We start from the raw sequence: 14,536 nt of genomic DNA, 5'->3' as shown, positions 1-14,536 counted from the left end.
GGATGGCTCTAAAGGGGGGCTGGGATGCTGACCCAACACCCACTTCCATTGACGTGACCTAGGACCCGAGTTCTTGGGGACTTCCCTTTCCACCCTGGAGATAGAGTATTTTTTCCCTGTTGTTAAGGGCTGGGTTGCCCATCCATGAAGCTCAGCAAATTGGGGTAGGAGGAGCCTAGATGCCAGAAGAAGCTAACATACCCAGAGACAGCCCCTACCTCTTCACAGCCCAGTCCATGACATCTCTCTCCTTCCCTGGTGCCCTTACAATGCTTCTGCCACAGGGTTCCGGACTCTGGCCTGCTCCTCCTGAGTCTCCAGCACTGGCCAGAGAATCTCCTTGGGAAATGAATTTTTCCTTAGGGTGGAATTCTGGGGCTCAAGTCCTGACACTGACAAAGCAGTAACATGCACTGCCCCTGTAGACTCTTCAGAACAGCTAAAATGACAGCAGTAGAAGCTGCTGCCTGCTGATGGTGTGGAGGGAACCCGGCGCTCCTAACCGTATATGGAGACCTGTCCCACAGCCACTGGCTTCCTGCCTTTCCTGGAATCAGTAACCCCTCAAGGACAGCCTAGGTGCAGAGAACGCACAGGTGCTCAGGTCTGGGAGAAGCCTGGGCTCTGAAAGAGGCCCCGTGGAATGTAGCAGTGCATGTGGGTAAATGTTGGGCTATGCCCCCACGGGCTGCAGCATGACCTGAGGGGGGGAGATGCAGCAGCCACGAGTGACCATGGCACCTGTGTGTCTCGTGACATACTGTGGGGCTGTAGTGGTCAGGACAGTGGGCAGCCTCGGCCGTGGCAGTAGGGCGCTGTCTCCAGCCTGGCAAGGGGGCTGTGCTTGTATAAGTGCCCATGCCTGCACTCACTGTATCACCACTACCTTATAATGCCAAGTGGCCACCAGCCAGCTGGGGCTGTTACTCTTTCTGTGCCTGCCCTGCGCTGCTTCTGCTCCCCCAAGGTCCCCTGTCCCTGTCGTGCTCCTTGGAGGGTGCGGAAGGACCGACGCAAAGAACCCATGGGACTTTGTCCTGGATGTGGAGAGAAGCTTTAGACATGCTCTGATTTCATCTCCATGAAGCTGTATGAGACATGAGCATGATGGGGGCTGGGATGAACCTACTGAGGCCCAGGAAGGCCTTGGTGGCTTGCAGAGTGGGGGTAGTGGCAGGAGGAGGGTGACAATTCCTGGTATATTTTAGAGGCAAAGCTTAAGGGGAAATACCAGAGGCTGAATGAGGAGAGGTCGTGGGCCCCTCCCAGCCATGGGACACTTTGAGGGCCAAATAGGCAGACCATGGACAGCTCTCAGCCTTTAGCCTACACATGGAGTGGAGAGCATCACAAAGGTCACCTGGTGGTCTCCAGGAAGAGAGCAGTGAGGAGGCAGGGCCAAGTGTCCCCCAGCAACCTCTGCTGCTTATGCTTGGGCTCCAGGTGCAGGGCCCTCATTCTCATCTCCTGGGTAAATTGTGAGCTTCTGCAGCCTCAGCTGACTGGGGGAATTCTCTAGAAAGAGTGTCTCCTGGGGAGCAGGATGCACTAGACATCCATAACCCACGGTGCCTGGTGGAGGGATAGGGCAGGCAGGGAGGGACATAGAAGCTCAGGTCATGCCACAGGACTCACTTCTGTTTGTGTAAGCTTCCTTCCCTCGTTTAACACAGTGCTGAACTACCTACCGGTCCATGCAGCATCCTACCCAGTCATGTCCTTTTCAGCCCTCAGTGAGGACTGGTCATTCAGGCAGGCGCATCCTTTGATGGGAAGTTGGGCCCAGGCTTAGCTGACAGAGCCATCCTGTCCCTAGGCCAGCCACTGAAGCTGGGAGATAAACAGGAAGCCCCATCTTTCTGCTCTGCAGTGTGCTGGTCTTTCCTTCCTGAAGTGCAGCTGGCTCATACATCTGGGCCTTGCTGCCCCTCGGCCTTGTACTGTCCAAGATGCCCACGCAGGCCTCTGCCGGGACCTAGGTTCTCCCTCTCCTGGGGCTGCAGAGGCCAGACGTTCAGCGGTGAGGGGTCCAAGGAGAGTCCTGGGAGACCAGGGGGGCTCTCTTCAGCCTCTGTCCCTGCACCCTACCTGGCCTGTGGGAAGGTAAGGCAACCATGTTCCTTTAACCATCAACCTCAGAGCATCGGCAGATAGGCTAGAAGGTAGTTGCGATACATGGGGAAACTGAGGCACGGTGTGGGGAGTAGCTTCCTGACTGCAGCAGTTCCTGCCTTCAGTGACACTTTAATCAGGGCGGGGCTCCTGACCCAGAGCTTCAGGCACAGATATGGGCCATGCCCATCTGGTCTCCAGTCTGCAGGAGTTGTGGGAGATAGGGGGGGTGTTGTATGTGGGGTGCCCTAGTGACGATGGGTGATGGCAGACCTGAGTAGGAGGTGCCCCTGGGTCCTTCCAATGTGCAATGACTATAAATAAGTTCCACCAGTGGGAAGAGGGCCTGAAACGGTAGGTACTTCAGGGGTGGGGAGGGGAGTCCCTGAGCACCTCCAGGGGCCCGTCAGCCAGCTCCTCCTCCTCCCCTGATAGTCCCTCCTTCTTCTGTCCCTGACACACCCAGTGTCAAGGTGAGACTCCAGTCTGCCTTTGTATCTGTCTCTGGGGTTGAGGGATGTCTGTGAGTCAGGTCCCATGATAAGATTCAGGTGACCGTGCAGGGCAAGCCGGCATGCTGAGGCTCTGAACCAAGGATCTCTTTTCTTGGGTGTGTCTCAGTCTTGGCCAGGTTGGGGTAGGGGAGACAGAGTTATCAGGAGAGGAATGCAGACACACGGGCAGCAGGTTGGCATGACTACCCACACTGGTGTGCAGTCCTTCACAGGTCTCCATAGGCAGACCCGTGGGGCTCTGGTTTGGGGTCCCCGTTCCGCCCCCGGAAGTTTGGCTGTTTTCCTATGCACTGAGCACCAGTGGGAGGGTGGATCACAGCTCTGCAACCCTCAGCCATCGCCGGCACAGCCAAGTCTGAGGACTATTTTCCCAGACTGACTTGAGCTCCCCGAGAGAAGAAGGGTGCTGCTCCTGAGCTAACCTGTTTCAGCTCTGCTCCACCTCGCTGCTCACCCAGCCAAGTCCCTTCCCTCTTTGAGCCTCAGTTTCCCTTTCAGTCCATGAAAGGATCTGAATCTAGCCAGTCCAGTGTTTGCTGATCCTTCTGTGAATGAGGGGAAGGCAGATGGCTCAGTAGTTGAGCTGGGACACAGAGAGGCAGGCCCAGGTGACATGAGAGTGGTATCTCTAGGATCTGGCTCCCACTGCTGGTGGGATACTCTGGCCCTTGTGGACAGTATGAGCCCTTGGGTGGAAACAAAGGCTAAGTGGAACAAGGCAACAAAGGGCTGAGGGTGTGGCCAGTGTGTGTGCCTGAAGTTAGGGATGGGGCCTCCACCTATCAGGTCTGCATTTAGGACAAGAATACCTTCTAAAAGCTATCTCCAGACCCTCAGGCCAACAACATTTGGATGCCATGAGCCCCTTCAACCATCATGACTCTGTTGACCATCACCTCTCCCGTGCCCTTGGGACAAATGGGGAAACTGAGCTCTGGGAAAAGAAGTGTACTATCCTAATTGGCTGGAGCCCTGTTCCCTGCCCCCAGGCGGAGGCCTGCAGCAGTCTCCTCCCCCGGCCATGTTAGAGGGAGGGTGTAGATGATGAAGCCAGCAACAACAGGCTGGGGACAGCACCTCACTCAGCACTCCACCAGGAAGCTCCCAGGCTGCCCCACCTCCATCCTAGCCCAAGTTGTCCGGCTTGGTGGGGTGGGAGAGAGGTAGGGCACAGAAAGGAGATGCCCCAGGCATCACCGGGCAGGCTGAGCCAAGTAAGGCCAGTACCATAAGGACAGCCGTGGGTGGAGAAGTTCTGCTCTGGGTGCCCTCAGTTACTGAGGTCTGTGCATGTTCTTGGTAGCTGCCCAGTCCTTGGTACCGCTGTCCTCCCATCCTCTTCCACAGGAGTCTCCCACTGTTGAGTGTCACACTGGGAACTGGGACCCTAGGGAATTACAAAGCCCCACTTTTGCCACTGAAAGACCTCTCCCTGAGTCGGGCAGTGGTGGCACATGCCTTTAATCCCAGCACTTGGGAGGCAGAGCTAGGTGGATCTCTGTGAGTTCGAGGCCAGCCTGGTCTACAGAGTGAGATCCAGGACAGTCACCAAAACTACACAGAGAAACCCTGTCTCGAAACAAACAAACAAACAAACAAAAAGACCTCTCCCACTCACAGCCTGCTGGGCGTAAGGGAAGGGAGGAAAGGCTAAGAGCATCCTTTGCTCCCTCAGGCCATAGGGATAGTCATCCCAGAGCGCCTGTGTCAACTGGGCCTGGAGGCTTTCAGCTCTATCTGCACACCTCTGGAGTTGGGGGGGCGGGGGGGGGGCTCACTGTCAGCCTGGGCAGCTCTCCTGGAAGGAACAGCCTGGCATCTAGAAGAGTCTGAGCTGACTTTGAGCTGGCATTTGCCCTAGTCCTGGGCCTTGAGACCCACAGAACAAGCTATTCTCAGACCATCTGTCGGTTGTCCTGCCCACCCCTGGTTCCCATCCAGCTGCATACCACCAGCACTAGTTCCTGGACACAGTGGGGCAGGCTTCCCCTTTCAGGTACCTACACAGTGTCACACACATTTAGGGAGGATCCTAGGTCCTGTGTCCCAAAGAAGTAGAAGACCCCTTCTGTCATTCTCATGGACGTAGTCTTGTGGTCCCATTACCTCTGTGGAATGGGAAGGACCTGGTTACACCTTCTGTTTCATACTGTCACCAGCCAGGTTGTCCCTGAACACAGGCTGGGTCTCGGGCTGCTTCAGGGCTAGACCCTGGAGTCCCAGGGGAACAACAACCCCCGCCCCCACAGTTTGGTCAGCCCCCCCTCCCTTAATGCCCCCCTTAGCCCCTTGGCCTCCTGTTTGTTCACTGACGGATCCCTGTTATCAGCAGAGAACACACACAGGAAGTCCGGAGGGAAGGGCCCATCCCAATCCCGATTTACACGGGATGGAGCATAAAAAGCCACCCTTCCTTACCCGGGAGGAGCCTCTGTGCACCAGCAGGCTGCTGTGCAGGCCCCAAGGAAGGCTGAAGCTGAGAGGACAGGCGGGCAGACCTGAAGAGGGGTCTTGGGCAGCAGAAGCTCCCTTGAAGGGCAGGGTGGCTCATGGAGGCAGCAGAGATGGCCACGGCCAGGCCTGGGCGGCATCAGGTATGCAGGATGGCCCTGCAGGGTAGAGAGCGGGTGGAGTGGGCCCCGAGTGCCCCAGGACCCGTGAGATGGCTGCAGAACCCATCAGCTGGGTCTGGGTCTGCTCAACTGTGAGGTATGCTGTCCTCACTGTGAGCCATTCCTATCTAGCAGAGGAGAACGTAGGGTCTACTGGCCTAGCACTTGTTGGGGCGTGCGGGGGGCGGGGGCGCTCAACCATGACTCCACACCTCACCCCTAGATGTCTAGCAGCATGGAACCAACCCCTGAAAGGAGAAGCTGAGAGCAGCATGGTACCCAACCCACCTACCTCCCGGCCCCACTCTTTCTCTTTGGAGGATCCCCTGGGTAGGCGTCAGAGCTCAGCCCAGCAGGACTCTCTGGTCAAGGCTTATGCCCTCTACTCTTCTGAGACAGGGCTGGGGTCTCCTAAGCTTGTCGTTAGTAGTAAATGAGCATTCCTGGAGAATGGGGGTGCTGGCCAGAAATCAGCCCCAAGAGTGGGAACCCTAAAGCCACGTTTGTAACCTGGATGAGCCATGCACGCCAAGCGAGGGGCACAGAACGTGGGGCTAAGGCTGAGCCCATCTCTTTTGGGCTTCAGGCTTAGGGACAGCTTCATGAGGTGCAGTTGGTCACCTGAGTCATCTTATCGGTCCATCTTGGCTCCTGGTGAAGCCTCTTATGCTCCCTCTTTCTAGTCCCTGAACCCTGTTCCCAGGCCCCCAAACCACAGTGGGGCCTCTTGGACCCTCGTGCAGTGGCATCTCTGGGAAGCACACCTTTTTTCAGACTAGAAGATGGTTAGGTCTCGGCCTAGGTGAAGGCAGAGACCAGTGAAAGCTACCGAAGTCGCCCTTTGCCCAAAGGACTGGAAAGAGAACCGCCAGCCAGAGGTTCAAAAGATCACAGCTCCAGGAACCAAAAGGGGGTGGGGGTAAAGGCTGTGCAGGATGCTCTCCCCCTCAGAGCACCAGGTGCAGCTCTTTGCTGCTGAGACTGAATAAGTGCTTTGCATGAGCTGAGGGGGCCAGGAGACCCAGGAACCCCATTTATGGCAATAGGTACAGATTCATTTGCCAGGAGGATTTCTAGTTCAGGGTGGTAGCCGCTGAACAGAGGAGAGGACTTGTTCAGGAACCCTCCCTTCAGCTCCTGTGCACCAACCAAGGTGGGCCAGGCTGGAGCTCTGAGCTGCTAGGCCTTTCTTGTTAGTGTATAGGCTCTGCACAGGGCACTCGGCTTCGTGAGGGGAGGGAGACATCGGTTCTACTCAGCAGAATTCCCACCTGTCCTTAGGGAGCTCAGGGATGGAGGCAGAAGTCACATTTGACAGATGGTGGGGAGCCGGGCAGGTCAAGCCTATCCCTAGCTAGGGCATGCTGTGGTTTCTGTGGTCAATGACTGCTTCTGCCAGCAGATCTAGGCCAGATCAACCTGGGACATGATGGGTAGACAGAGGGGGTCTGTAGGTTGAGAGCAGGTTGAAATGCCATAGCTATATGGAAGCCTGGACTCCAAGCTTCTTCCCAGGCCCTGGACATGAGAGTAAGCAAAACCCCAATTCACGCTCCATCTCTGACCCACAGCCTCCAGCAGCAGCAAGACGCAGGCTGTTCCATCTGCTCATAAGGACGTCTGCCACCAGTACCCAGGGGATGAGTGAAGACCGGACCACAGGTGAGTCCCCAGCAAGCCTTCTGGATAGCAGTCAGGAGTCCTGCCTTGCAGAAGCATGCACAGGAACATGTGTTAACCAAGACATAGCTGGGGTTGGAGAAATTGACAAGGCTCATGCACTTTAAGAGCCAGGACAATCACAGAACAAATTCAGAAATGGAGCCTGGGAGAGAGGAAAGATGACTAGCCCAGAAGTCTGGGATGGGAGTGGGGGGCTGTCAGCTCATAGGAGGAGCACCAGGGGTGGCCCTGACTGTCTCAAATAAGGCAGTGACAACCAACCAAAGTGGCCAAGGGCTGTCAGGAGAGGTCTCTGGCAGGTCTCCCTATGTAAAGGCCGGTGGCTGCCAAGGAGACTTGTGGTCACACCTAGTTCTCATCTGGGCTTTGCCCAGTGATCTCTGTCTAGTATTGGGGCTGGGTGTGTCATGATGCCCACCCTTTACATGGCTGCAGGGCCAGTCTGACTTCACCTCTGGCCTGGCATCTAGTTGTCTGGTCAGCTGTTGTCTTCTAATACCACCCAGGAGCAAGCATCAATCAGGAGGCTCGAGAGTTAGCCGGATCCTTGCGGGAGCCATTCAAAACCTCCTGACTCCTAGAACTTGTTTAGTCCTGTGTCCCCAGCAGCCACACGATCCTGCTGCGGAGCTGGGGACAGTCAGGATGCAAGAAGGGGGCTCGGGCGGCAGCACTCAGAGGCTGGATCGCATCTAGACCACCAGTGTCTGGTTTACTCGCTACAAAGCTCTTGGGAGCCTCCGCTGCTGAGACTCAGTTTCCCTATCTGCAAAATGGGATCGGACAGAGCGGGCAGCCCATGGGGAGGGGGTAGGGCTCCATGGAGCTCAGGCTTCAGGTGGGGCGGGGCCGAGGGCGGGGCGGGGCGGGACTCGGGGCCCCCCACGGCGCGGCGGCGGCGGTGGCGCGTGCGCGCCCCGGACCGCGCGGTGAGTGCGGAGGGAGCCGGGGGCCGGGGCGCTGGGGGCAGGGGTATGGAGGCAGTCCGGGAGGGTCTGGGGTAAGCGGGACTGTCGGGTGCCAAGCTTAGAGCTGGCCACCCAGGCGACACCGAGCGATCGCAGGGACCCGAGAGGTGAGCGCGCGGGGGCTGTGGTTGGGCCCTGTACGGACCCCAAGCCCCAGCCTGGGTCCTGAAGCCGCCGGGAAAAAATGAGCCAGCGGCCTTGAGCAATGGCGACCCCTGCTGGCTGCCGAGGCACCTCTCCCCTTACTCATCCTGGCCATACGACCTCCACCATGGTCGCAGCAGCCCACCCTCCCCCTCCCCACCACCTCTCAGCCAGATAGTCCTGGGGAGGGGGGGAGTTTCACACTCTGCCCCTACCACCATGGAGCCTGGAAAGGGGCAGGAGCCAGGCCGTGGAGAGGAATCCCCCACCAGACCAGACTAGTCCGTCTGGTCACCATGCCTGTCTGGTCTCTCCACACCAATCCGTGGGTGCTGTTGTCCAGACACTTGTCCCGCAGCAAAGGGACCCAGGGCCCTCTCCCTACAGTGTCCAGGCTCCTCCTCTGCCGAACCAGTCTCCCCCATTGGGGGCTGTTGAGCGGTAGGTGGAAAGGGGAGATGGCTGCTAGGGCCCATGGTGATACTTAAGGGTTCATGATTACTTACTTGTCAACTTGAAGGCCACACCACAGCCTGTGCCTGATGCGTGGCTGGGGGCACCTAGTGACTGAACACCAAAGGAAATGAGCTGCCGGCCCAGTGTTGTGCTGGCCTCAGGCAAAACATGACTTTTCAAAAATTGCTTCTCCTGTTTGAAAACACATTCCCCTTTCTAGACAGCCTATTCCGAAGAAGGTGCTGTGGACTAAGATCTGTGGGGGCAATGACCTCAGGAGAGGAACCCTCCAGGCCCCAGGGGCTAGGCACACAGGAATTGCAAACTTCTGACACCCCCTTGCCTGCGTCATATGCTGGTTTATATCTCTTTCTAGGCGCCATTCCTCAGGGCCACCTGATTTTTGCTTGGCATGGTAGTGCCTTCCCCTGAGGGTGCCCTCCCTTCAGGGTTAATTTTCCTGAGTCAGCTCAGATAGACCGCAGGACATACTCCTGCTTGGATATTTCCCTGTGGTCTTCTTGCCCCCACATTAAGTCTCAATGACTCATCTCAAAGCTCTCTGCCCTCCTTCAACGGATAGGGGGTACAGGCAGGAGGCTCCCTATCACCTTCCTGCCTATGACTGTGGTGCAGGACTGAGTTGACTGAGTATCCCTGAGGAGTCAGGGGCTTGCTCTCCCCTTGAGTAGGGGCTGGGCCAGCAGCCAGAGCTCAGTAACCATTTAATGCCATCACTGTTTACTACTGGATGCACCGATGGAGACAGGGACCTCAGATATTCTAGTGGTGTCTGAGAAAATTGAGTCTCGTAGAATGGGATTACCCCAGGCTCCTTTACACCTGTCTCCTGGCCCATTCCTTTCGGGTAGGGGGTCTATAGGGCTGTGCAGAGTCTGGGGAGTAGGGAGCTGCCCCTTTAGGAAGCACCAAGAAGAACCTTGAGTGGAGCCCTGCAGGCCTCCCACACTCTTGACTCTGTGCAGGACAGTGGGACAGCTGCCCCTCCCCTTTGCATAGGTCTGACTCAGCCCCTTTGGCGTTGTCACAGACCATTAAACCTGGGTTGGGGTTTCTTGCATTCCTCACCATCCTTCCTGCTCCCTAACACACGGCCAGAAGAAGGCTGGAGATGGGCTCCAAAGACATGGGGGGGGGGTTCCACTATGCCCCAGGCGTGAATGCAATAGGACCACTGCCCTGGCAGCTGGGAGGTGTTTATATGCATACTCAAGTCCAAGAGAGGTATCCCCTGCAAGCTGTTGACCCCCCCTGCTGGTCAGAACATGCACACCCGCAGGTAGCCGACATCTGTACATTATGAAATCCATAGTGCCTTGCAGGCTTGCTGAACATTTGACCAGCCCAGAGTCCCCTGCTGTGTTGATCTCAGCTCCATCCACAGCATTCTGTTTCAGATGGTGGAAGATACAGGAAAACCCTCAATCCAGCTTGGGGTCGGGGAGACTGGCTTAGTTGCCCAGGCACCACCCAGAGCCTCGGCTGCCCTCTGGGTTTTGCCCCTGACCCTAGCAGCATTCAGGTTCCTCCTGCCTCAGGAGTCCTGATCTGAACAGGCCTAGCTCTCTGTGTTTGGTGAGGGGCCAGCTTCACTGGCAGAGATGAGCCAGAGGCAGGAGAGAGCTGGCACTACTTTTGGATGCTCTCTCCTGGGGTAGTGGTGGCCTCGGCACCCAACAAGTGGGTACAGACTCTGCTGGAAGCCTGGGCTGGGGTTTCCATAGGGGATCGACAGGACCCAACCTTTTTCCTTAGGCCACCAAAAGAAGAAGGCTACCCCACTTAGAGACGCAGACCATGTGGGGCTCCCTAGAGCTGCTTGTGGCATGGTGTCTAGTGTTGGCGGCTGGTGGTACTGAGCATGTCTACAGGCCCAGGTGAGCAAGGGCTTGGGTCTTGGGGTGCTGGGGTCATGTTCAGAGCCCCTTAACCCTGCCCAAGGTGGGCCCTAATACTTGGAGATAATTCCCTGTGGGCTCCGGCTGAAGATCCTGCTCCCAGCAACATTGGGAAGCCCCCATGCCCCATGTTTCCACATACTTGGGCTGGGAGAGTCTCGGCTCTGGACCCCCTGCTGACCCCATCTCCTATAGCCGCAGAGTGTGCGCCGTGGGGGTTTCCGGAGGCTCTGTCTTGGAGTCCTATGTGCAGCGTGTGTATCAGCCTTTCCTCACCACTTGCGATGGACACCGAACCTGCAGCACTTACCGGTGAGTGCCCACTGCCCACCCCACCATTGCCAAGCAGAAGCAGTCCTCGGAGCCCAAGAGCCTGCCTCACCCTGAGCTGAGGAGCTGAAGCCAAAGCAGTGAGGCATTCTTGACATCAGGGATCAAGGTGGCCTCTCGGCTTTGGAGGCCTGTACCCAGGGATGTTGTGTAATCATGCCCAGCATTGTCCCCTGAGAGGATGTCACCTTAAAGGGCATCCCCCATATGTATAGGGGCTTCTCATCACATCAGTACCCCTCTTCTTTCAGAGAGTTTACTCCTTCCTTCCCAGCATTGATAGCTAGAAGTCCTCATCCATAGGGACAGTGCCCATGTGGACCATCCGATGTCCCATCAGGCTAACAGAACAGTCTGAGCAGCACAGGACACAGCCAAGAAGGCCGGTCCTTGTTCTGATGTGGGGAGCTCAGCCTCCTCCCTGCCTAGAAACACCTGAGAAAGGCCTAGGTGCTCAAGATGCCAGATTTCAGAGACTCCTGAGCCTCCAAAGTTATGGGAGTGCTGGGGTTGGAGAAGCAGCTTTAGCCCAGGGAAGGACAGCAAGCCAGACTTCAGCCAGCTCTGAAGTGACCACTGCAGGAGAGGCTAGCTCTGTGCTACTCCCTGGGCCAGTGTGTGTCATAAGGAGCTGGGTGGATTGAGTGGCACACACAAGCTTGTGTGCTGAGCCTGTCTGTGCCAAGCGCGCTGGGCCTTGGGAAGGGAACCTCTGAGACCCTGAAAGTGATGCTGGCTAGGTATCCACAAACAGATGAGGTGGGCAGGGTGTATCCTACCCAAGGAAGGCCTGGCCCGGGTCATCCCATGTTGGACCCCTCTGAACTACCCTTACTCACCCCAGAACCATCTACCGGACTGCCTATCGCCGCAGCCCTGGGCCGACTCCCACCCGGCCTCACTATGCCTGCTGCCCTGGTTGGAAGAGGACCAGCGGGCTCCCCGGCGCTTGTGGAGCAGGTGAGGGCAGTGTGAGAGCTGTGTCTCATGTGAGAGACCCCACTTCCAACTGCCCAGCAGAGGCCCAGCTGCCTTCTATCCCCCAGGCAGTGCATCCTCACTGCAGGACAACCCTTCCTGGCTGTCACAGGGCTCTGGGGACCCTCCTGAGTTGGTGACAGACAGGCCTCTCCTACCCACAGCAATATGCCAGCCTCCATGTGGGAATGGAGGGAGTTGCATCCGCCCAGGCCACTGCCGCTGCCCTGTGGGATGGCAGGGAGATACTTGCCAGATAGGTAAGCCCCACTCTTCTTGAAGGAGAGGTCTTTTTGGTGCCCTGTATATCCTAGGGTACTGCTGGTTGAAGTTGGTTTTCAATGGTAGGTGGGTCTCCACAGGGGTCTGTGGCCAGGACCTTGCCTTCTGTAGACACTACTAGCTTGACATCTTCGTTTCCTACAGATGTGGATGAGTGCAGTACCGGAGAGGCCAGTTGTCCCCAGCACTGTGTCAATACTGTGGGCAGTTACTGGTGCCAGTGCTGGGAGGGGCAGAGCCCATCTGCAGATGGGAGGCACTGTCTGCCCAAGGAGGGGCCCCCCCTGGTGGCCCCAAACCCCTCAACAGGTAATCTTACTTGTCCACCCTGCTGTGACTGACTTGGGTGGTTGTTGGGTTGTGAGCACTGTTCTGTAGTTGAGCTGAGCATAGGGGACACAGAGGGCAGCTAGCCCTGGGTGGAGGTCAGCACTATGCTGTGAGGGCTGAGTCCAGACATCCTGGGCTGGAGGGAGGTTCTTTGTCTGGGAAGAAGGGGCCACTTTCCTCTGGAGAGGTTTCTGGAAGGTGTTGTGGGGAGGTAAGGTATACCTGGAGCCTCATCTCAGCCAGTTGAGTGAAAAAGAGCCTCACCCTGGGTCTGGCAGCCTGGAGACACCGTGTCTTTGCCGGTGACAGCACATTATTACTTTTGGTACGCGCTGTGACACTTCAAACTCGTACCGTGAGTAATAATGCGCTGTCAGCAGCCCAGCGCCGGGAGTGCATCGAACCTGGGTAAGGACCACCATCGGCATGCAAGACCCAAGACCTGGGCACCCAGGGGCGGTCAGGGGCCACTCTGAGCTGTGCGCTTTGATAGGGCCTGAGACCTACAGCAACTTCCAGAGGCTGTGCGTCTCCAGGCTCTGCTCCCACAGCTGTGGGACACAGGTCTTCCTAAGGCTAAGAGCTCATGGTGGGGGCAGGAAACGCCCCTGATTGGCACCTGGATCTGCCCCCAGGCGTGGACAGCATGGTGAGGGAGGAGGTGCACAGGCTGCAGTCCCGGGTTGATGTGCTGGAGCAGGTGAGGCTTGGTTGGGAGTGGGTCTGGCTGGTGTCCACAGACCCCACAGTCTCTGGGGCTGTGGTTCCAAACCATGGGATGGTTGGGGGTTTTATGGGGAAGGGCTATAGGGATTCTGGCTTTCTTACTATGCCAGGCGGTACTATGTGGGATTCCCCAGGCTGGGAGGAACAGTTCAGAGCCCACTTAGGCTGTTATACAAAGACTCTGATAAGTCTCATCAAACCACAGGCCCCATGACTCTCCTAGCTTGTCTCTGGGATCCCGAGACCTTTTAGCTAGGTTCTGGGTATGTCATACACCTGTGTCTGCTAGGCTTTGGGATCCTTCTGTTTGCAAGCAGGGTCCCCCACTGCTACAGCTCGGTAGGGAACTTACCGAATCCCTACTGGTCCTTCCTTCCGTTCCCATGGAATAGAGGTAAAGAGGGGCCACTTGGCTTTTTACAACCTCCTTTACAGAAACTGCAGTTGGTGCTGGCCCCACTGCACAGCCTGGCCTCTCGGGCTACAGAGCATGGGCTACAGGACCCTGGCAGCCTGCTGGCCCACTCCTTCCAGCAGCTGGACCGCATTGATTCATTGAGTGAGCAGGTCTCCTTCTTGGAGGAGCAGCTGGGGTCCTGTGAGTGCCACACCTCCCCACCCGCAGAGATCCCAGGGAACCCGTGGGGTGGATGGAACTATCACTGGGGGATGGGCAGATCTGCAAGTTTGAACCCTCTTTCCTCTCCTGCTCTAGGCTCTTGCAAAAAAGATCTGTGATAGTATCTCACCACCCAGGTTGGACTGAGATGCCACCCTTACATCCCCTTCCAGCCGGAGTTCAGGTGCTATCTGGTGGCGCCTGTGAGCAGAAGGCCCTGCTTGTCTGTCCCTCTTTCTTAGGAGGCTCCTAGGACTTGGGCCTGGGGGGTGGGGTCTTGTGACTCTGCCAATGGGGCTTTCCAGAAAAGGTACGAGAGCACCCTGTCCAGAGGTGAGGAAGGGGTTGTCTCTAGCTTTGTCATAATAAAGCCTGGACTTCAGCTGCTGTCAGTGGGTGAATTGGGACTGGGCGTGCACGGTGCTCCTGCCCTGTAGGCTTCAGGTAAAGTGAAGCGCCTCTCTTCAAAAAGGGGCTGCAGCAGGCAGGCAGTCCTGAGGCCCCAGTTTTCCCTTGGTGAGTCGCTGGTTCCACACACAGCCAGAGGCGAAAAGGCAGGTCTTCAGCCTCTCCTCTCACACCACCAGGCCCACGGTGTGCCCACCCTTCAGTTCCGTGGACCCCACACATTCACTGAGAAAAGCACTGATCACCGCTCACCCCCTGCAGGCAATTTGGGGGGAGCAGGGAACCTACACACTGCAGCCCCAGAGAAGGGACATGTGGGTGGCTATATAACACCCGTACCACCCTGTATCCCTGGATGGAGGCCTGGGGAGGGGCTCTTGCCCCTCCTCTGAAAGAGACCCCTGGTCTCGAGGCACTTCTCAGAGTTCATTTATAAAAAAAAAAAAAAAAAAAA

General features: G+C 57.1%; 1 protein-coding gene across 4 annotated transcripts; it reads left to right on the top strand.

Annotated features, from left to right (window-relative positions):
* The first annotated feature begins 1,981 nt into the window (after positions 1-1,981).
* On the top strand, positions 1,982-14,056 carry Egfl7 (EGF like domain multiple 7). Of its 4 annotated transcripts, none has more exons than XM_052724922.1 (10): positions 1,982-2,103; positions 6,811-6,901; positions 10,267-10,388; positions 10,605-10,721; positions 11,584-11,699; positions 11,882-11,977; positions 12,144-12,308; positions 12,965-13,029; positions 13,491-13,653; positions 13,771-14,056. In XM_052724922.1, exons 3-10 carry the CDS (start codon positions 10,309-10,311, stop codon positions 13,791-13,793), a joined length of 825 nt encoding a protein of 274 aa, XP_052580882.1. In that variant the 5' UTR covers positions 1,982-2,103; positions 6,811-6,901; positions 10,267-10,308; the 3' UTR covers positions 13,794-14,056. The 4 variants fall into 4 exon arrangements, with proteins under 4 accessions (XP_052580882.1, XP_052580881.1, XP_052580884.1 ...); XM_052724921.1 differs by lacking the exon at positions 1,982-2,103 and adding an exon at positions 5,061-5,221; XM_052724924.1 differs by lacking the exons at positions 1,982-2,103; positions 6,811-6,901 and adding an exon at positions 7,803-7,851.
* Positions 14,057-14,536: the final 480 nt, after the last annotated feature.

This window comes from Peromyscus californicus, unplaced genomic scaffold (assembly GCF_007827085.1).
Source record: "Peromyscus californicus insignis strain IS unplaced genomic scaffold, ASM782708v3 Scaffold_7__1_contigs__length_154581171, whole genome shotgun sequence".
NCBI lineage: Eukaryota > Metazoa > Chordata > Mammalia > Rodentia > Cricetidae > Peromyscus > Peromyscus californicus.
The sequence above is the reverse complement of the archived record's forward strand: the minus strand, read 5'-3'. Positions and strand labels throughout refer to the sequence as shown.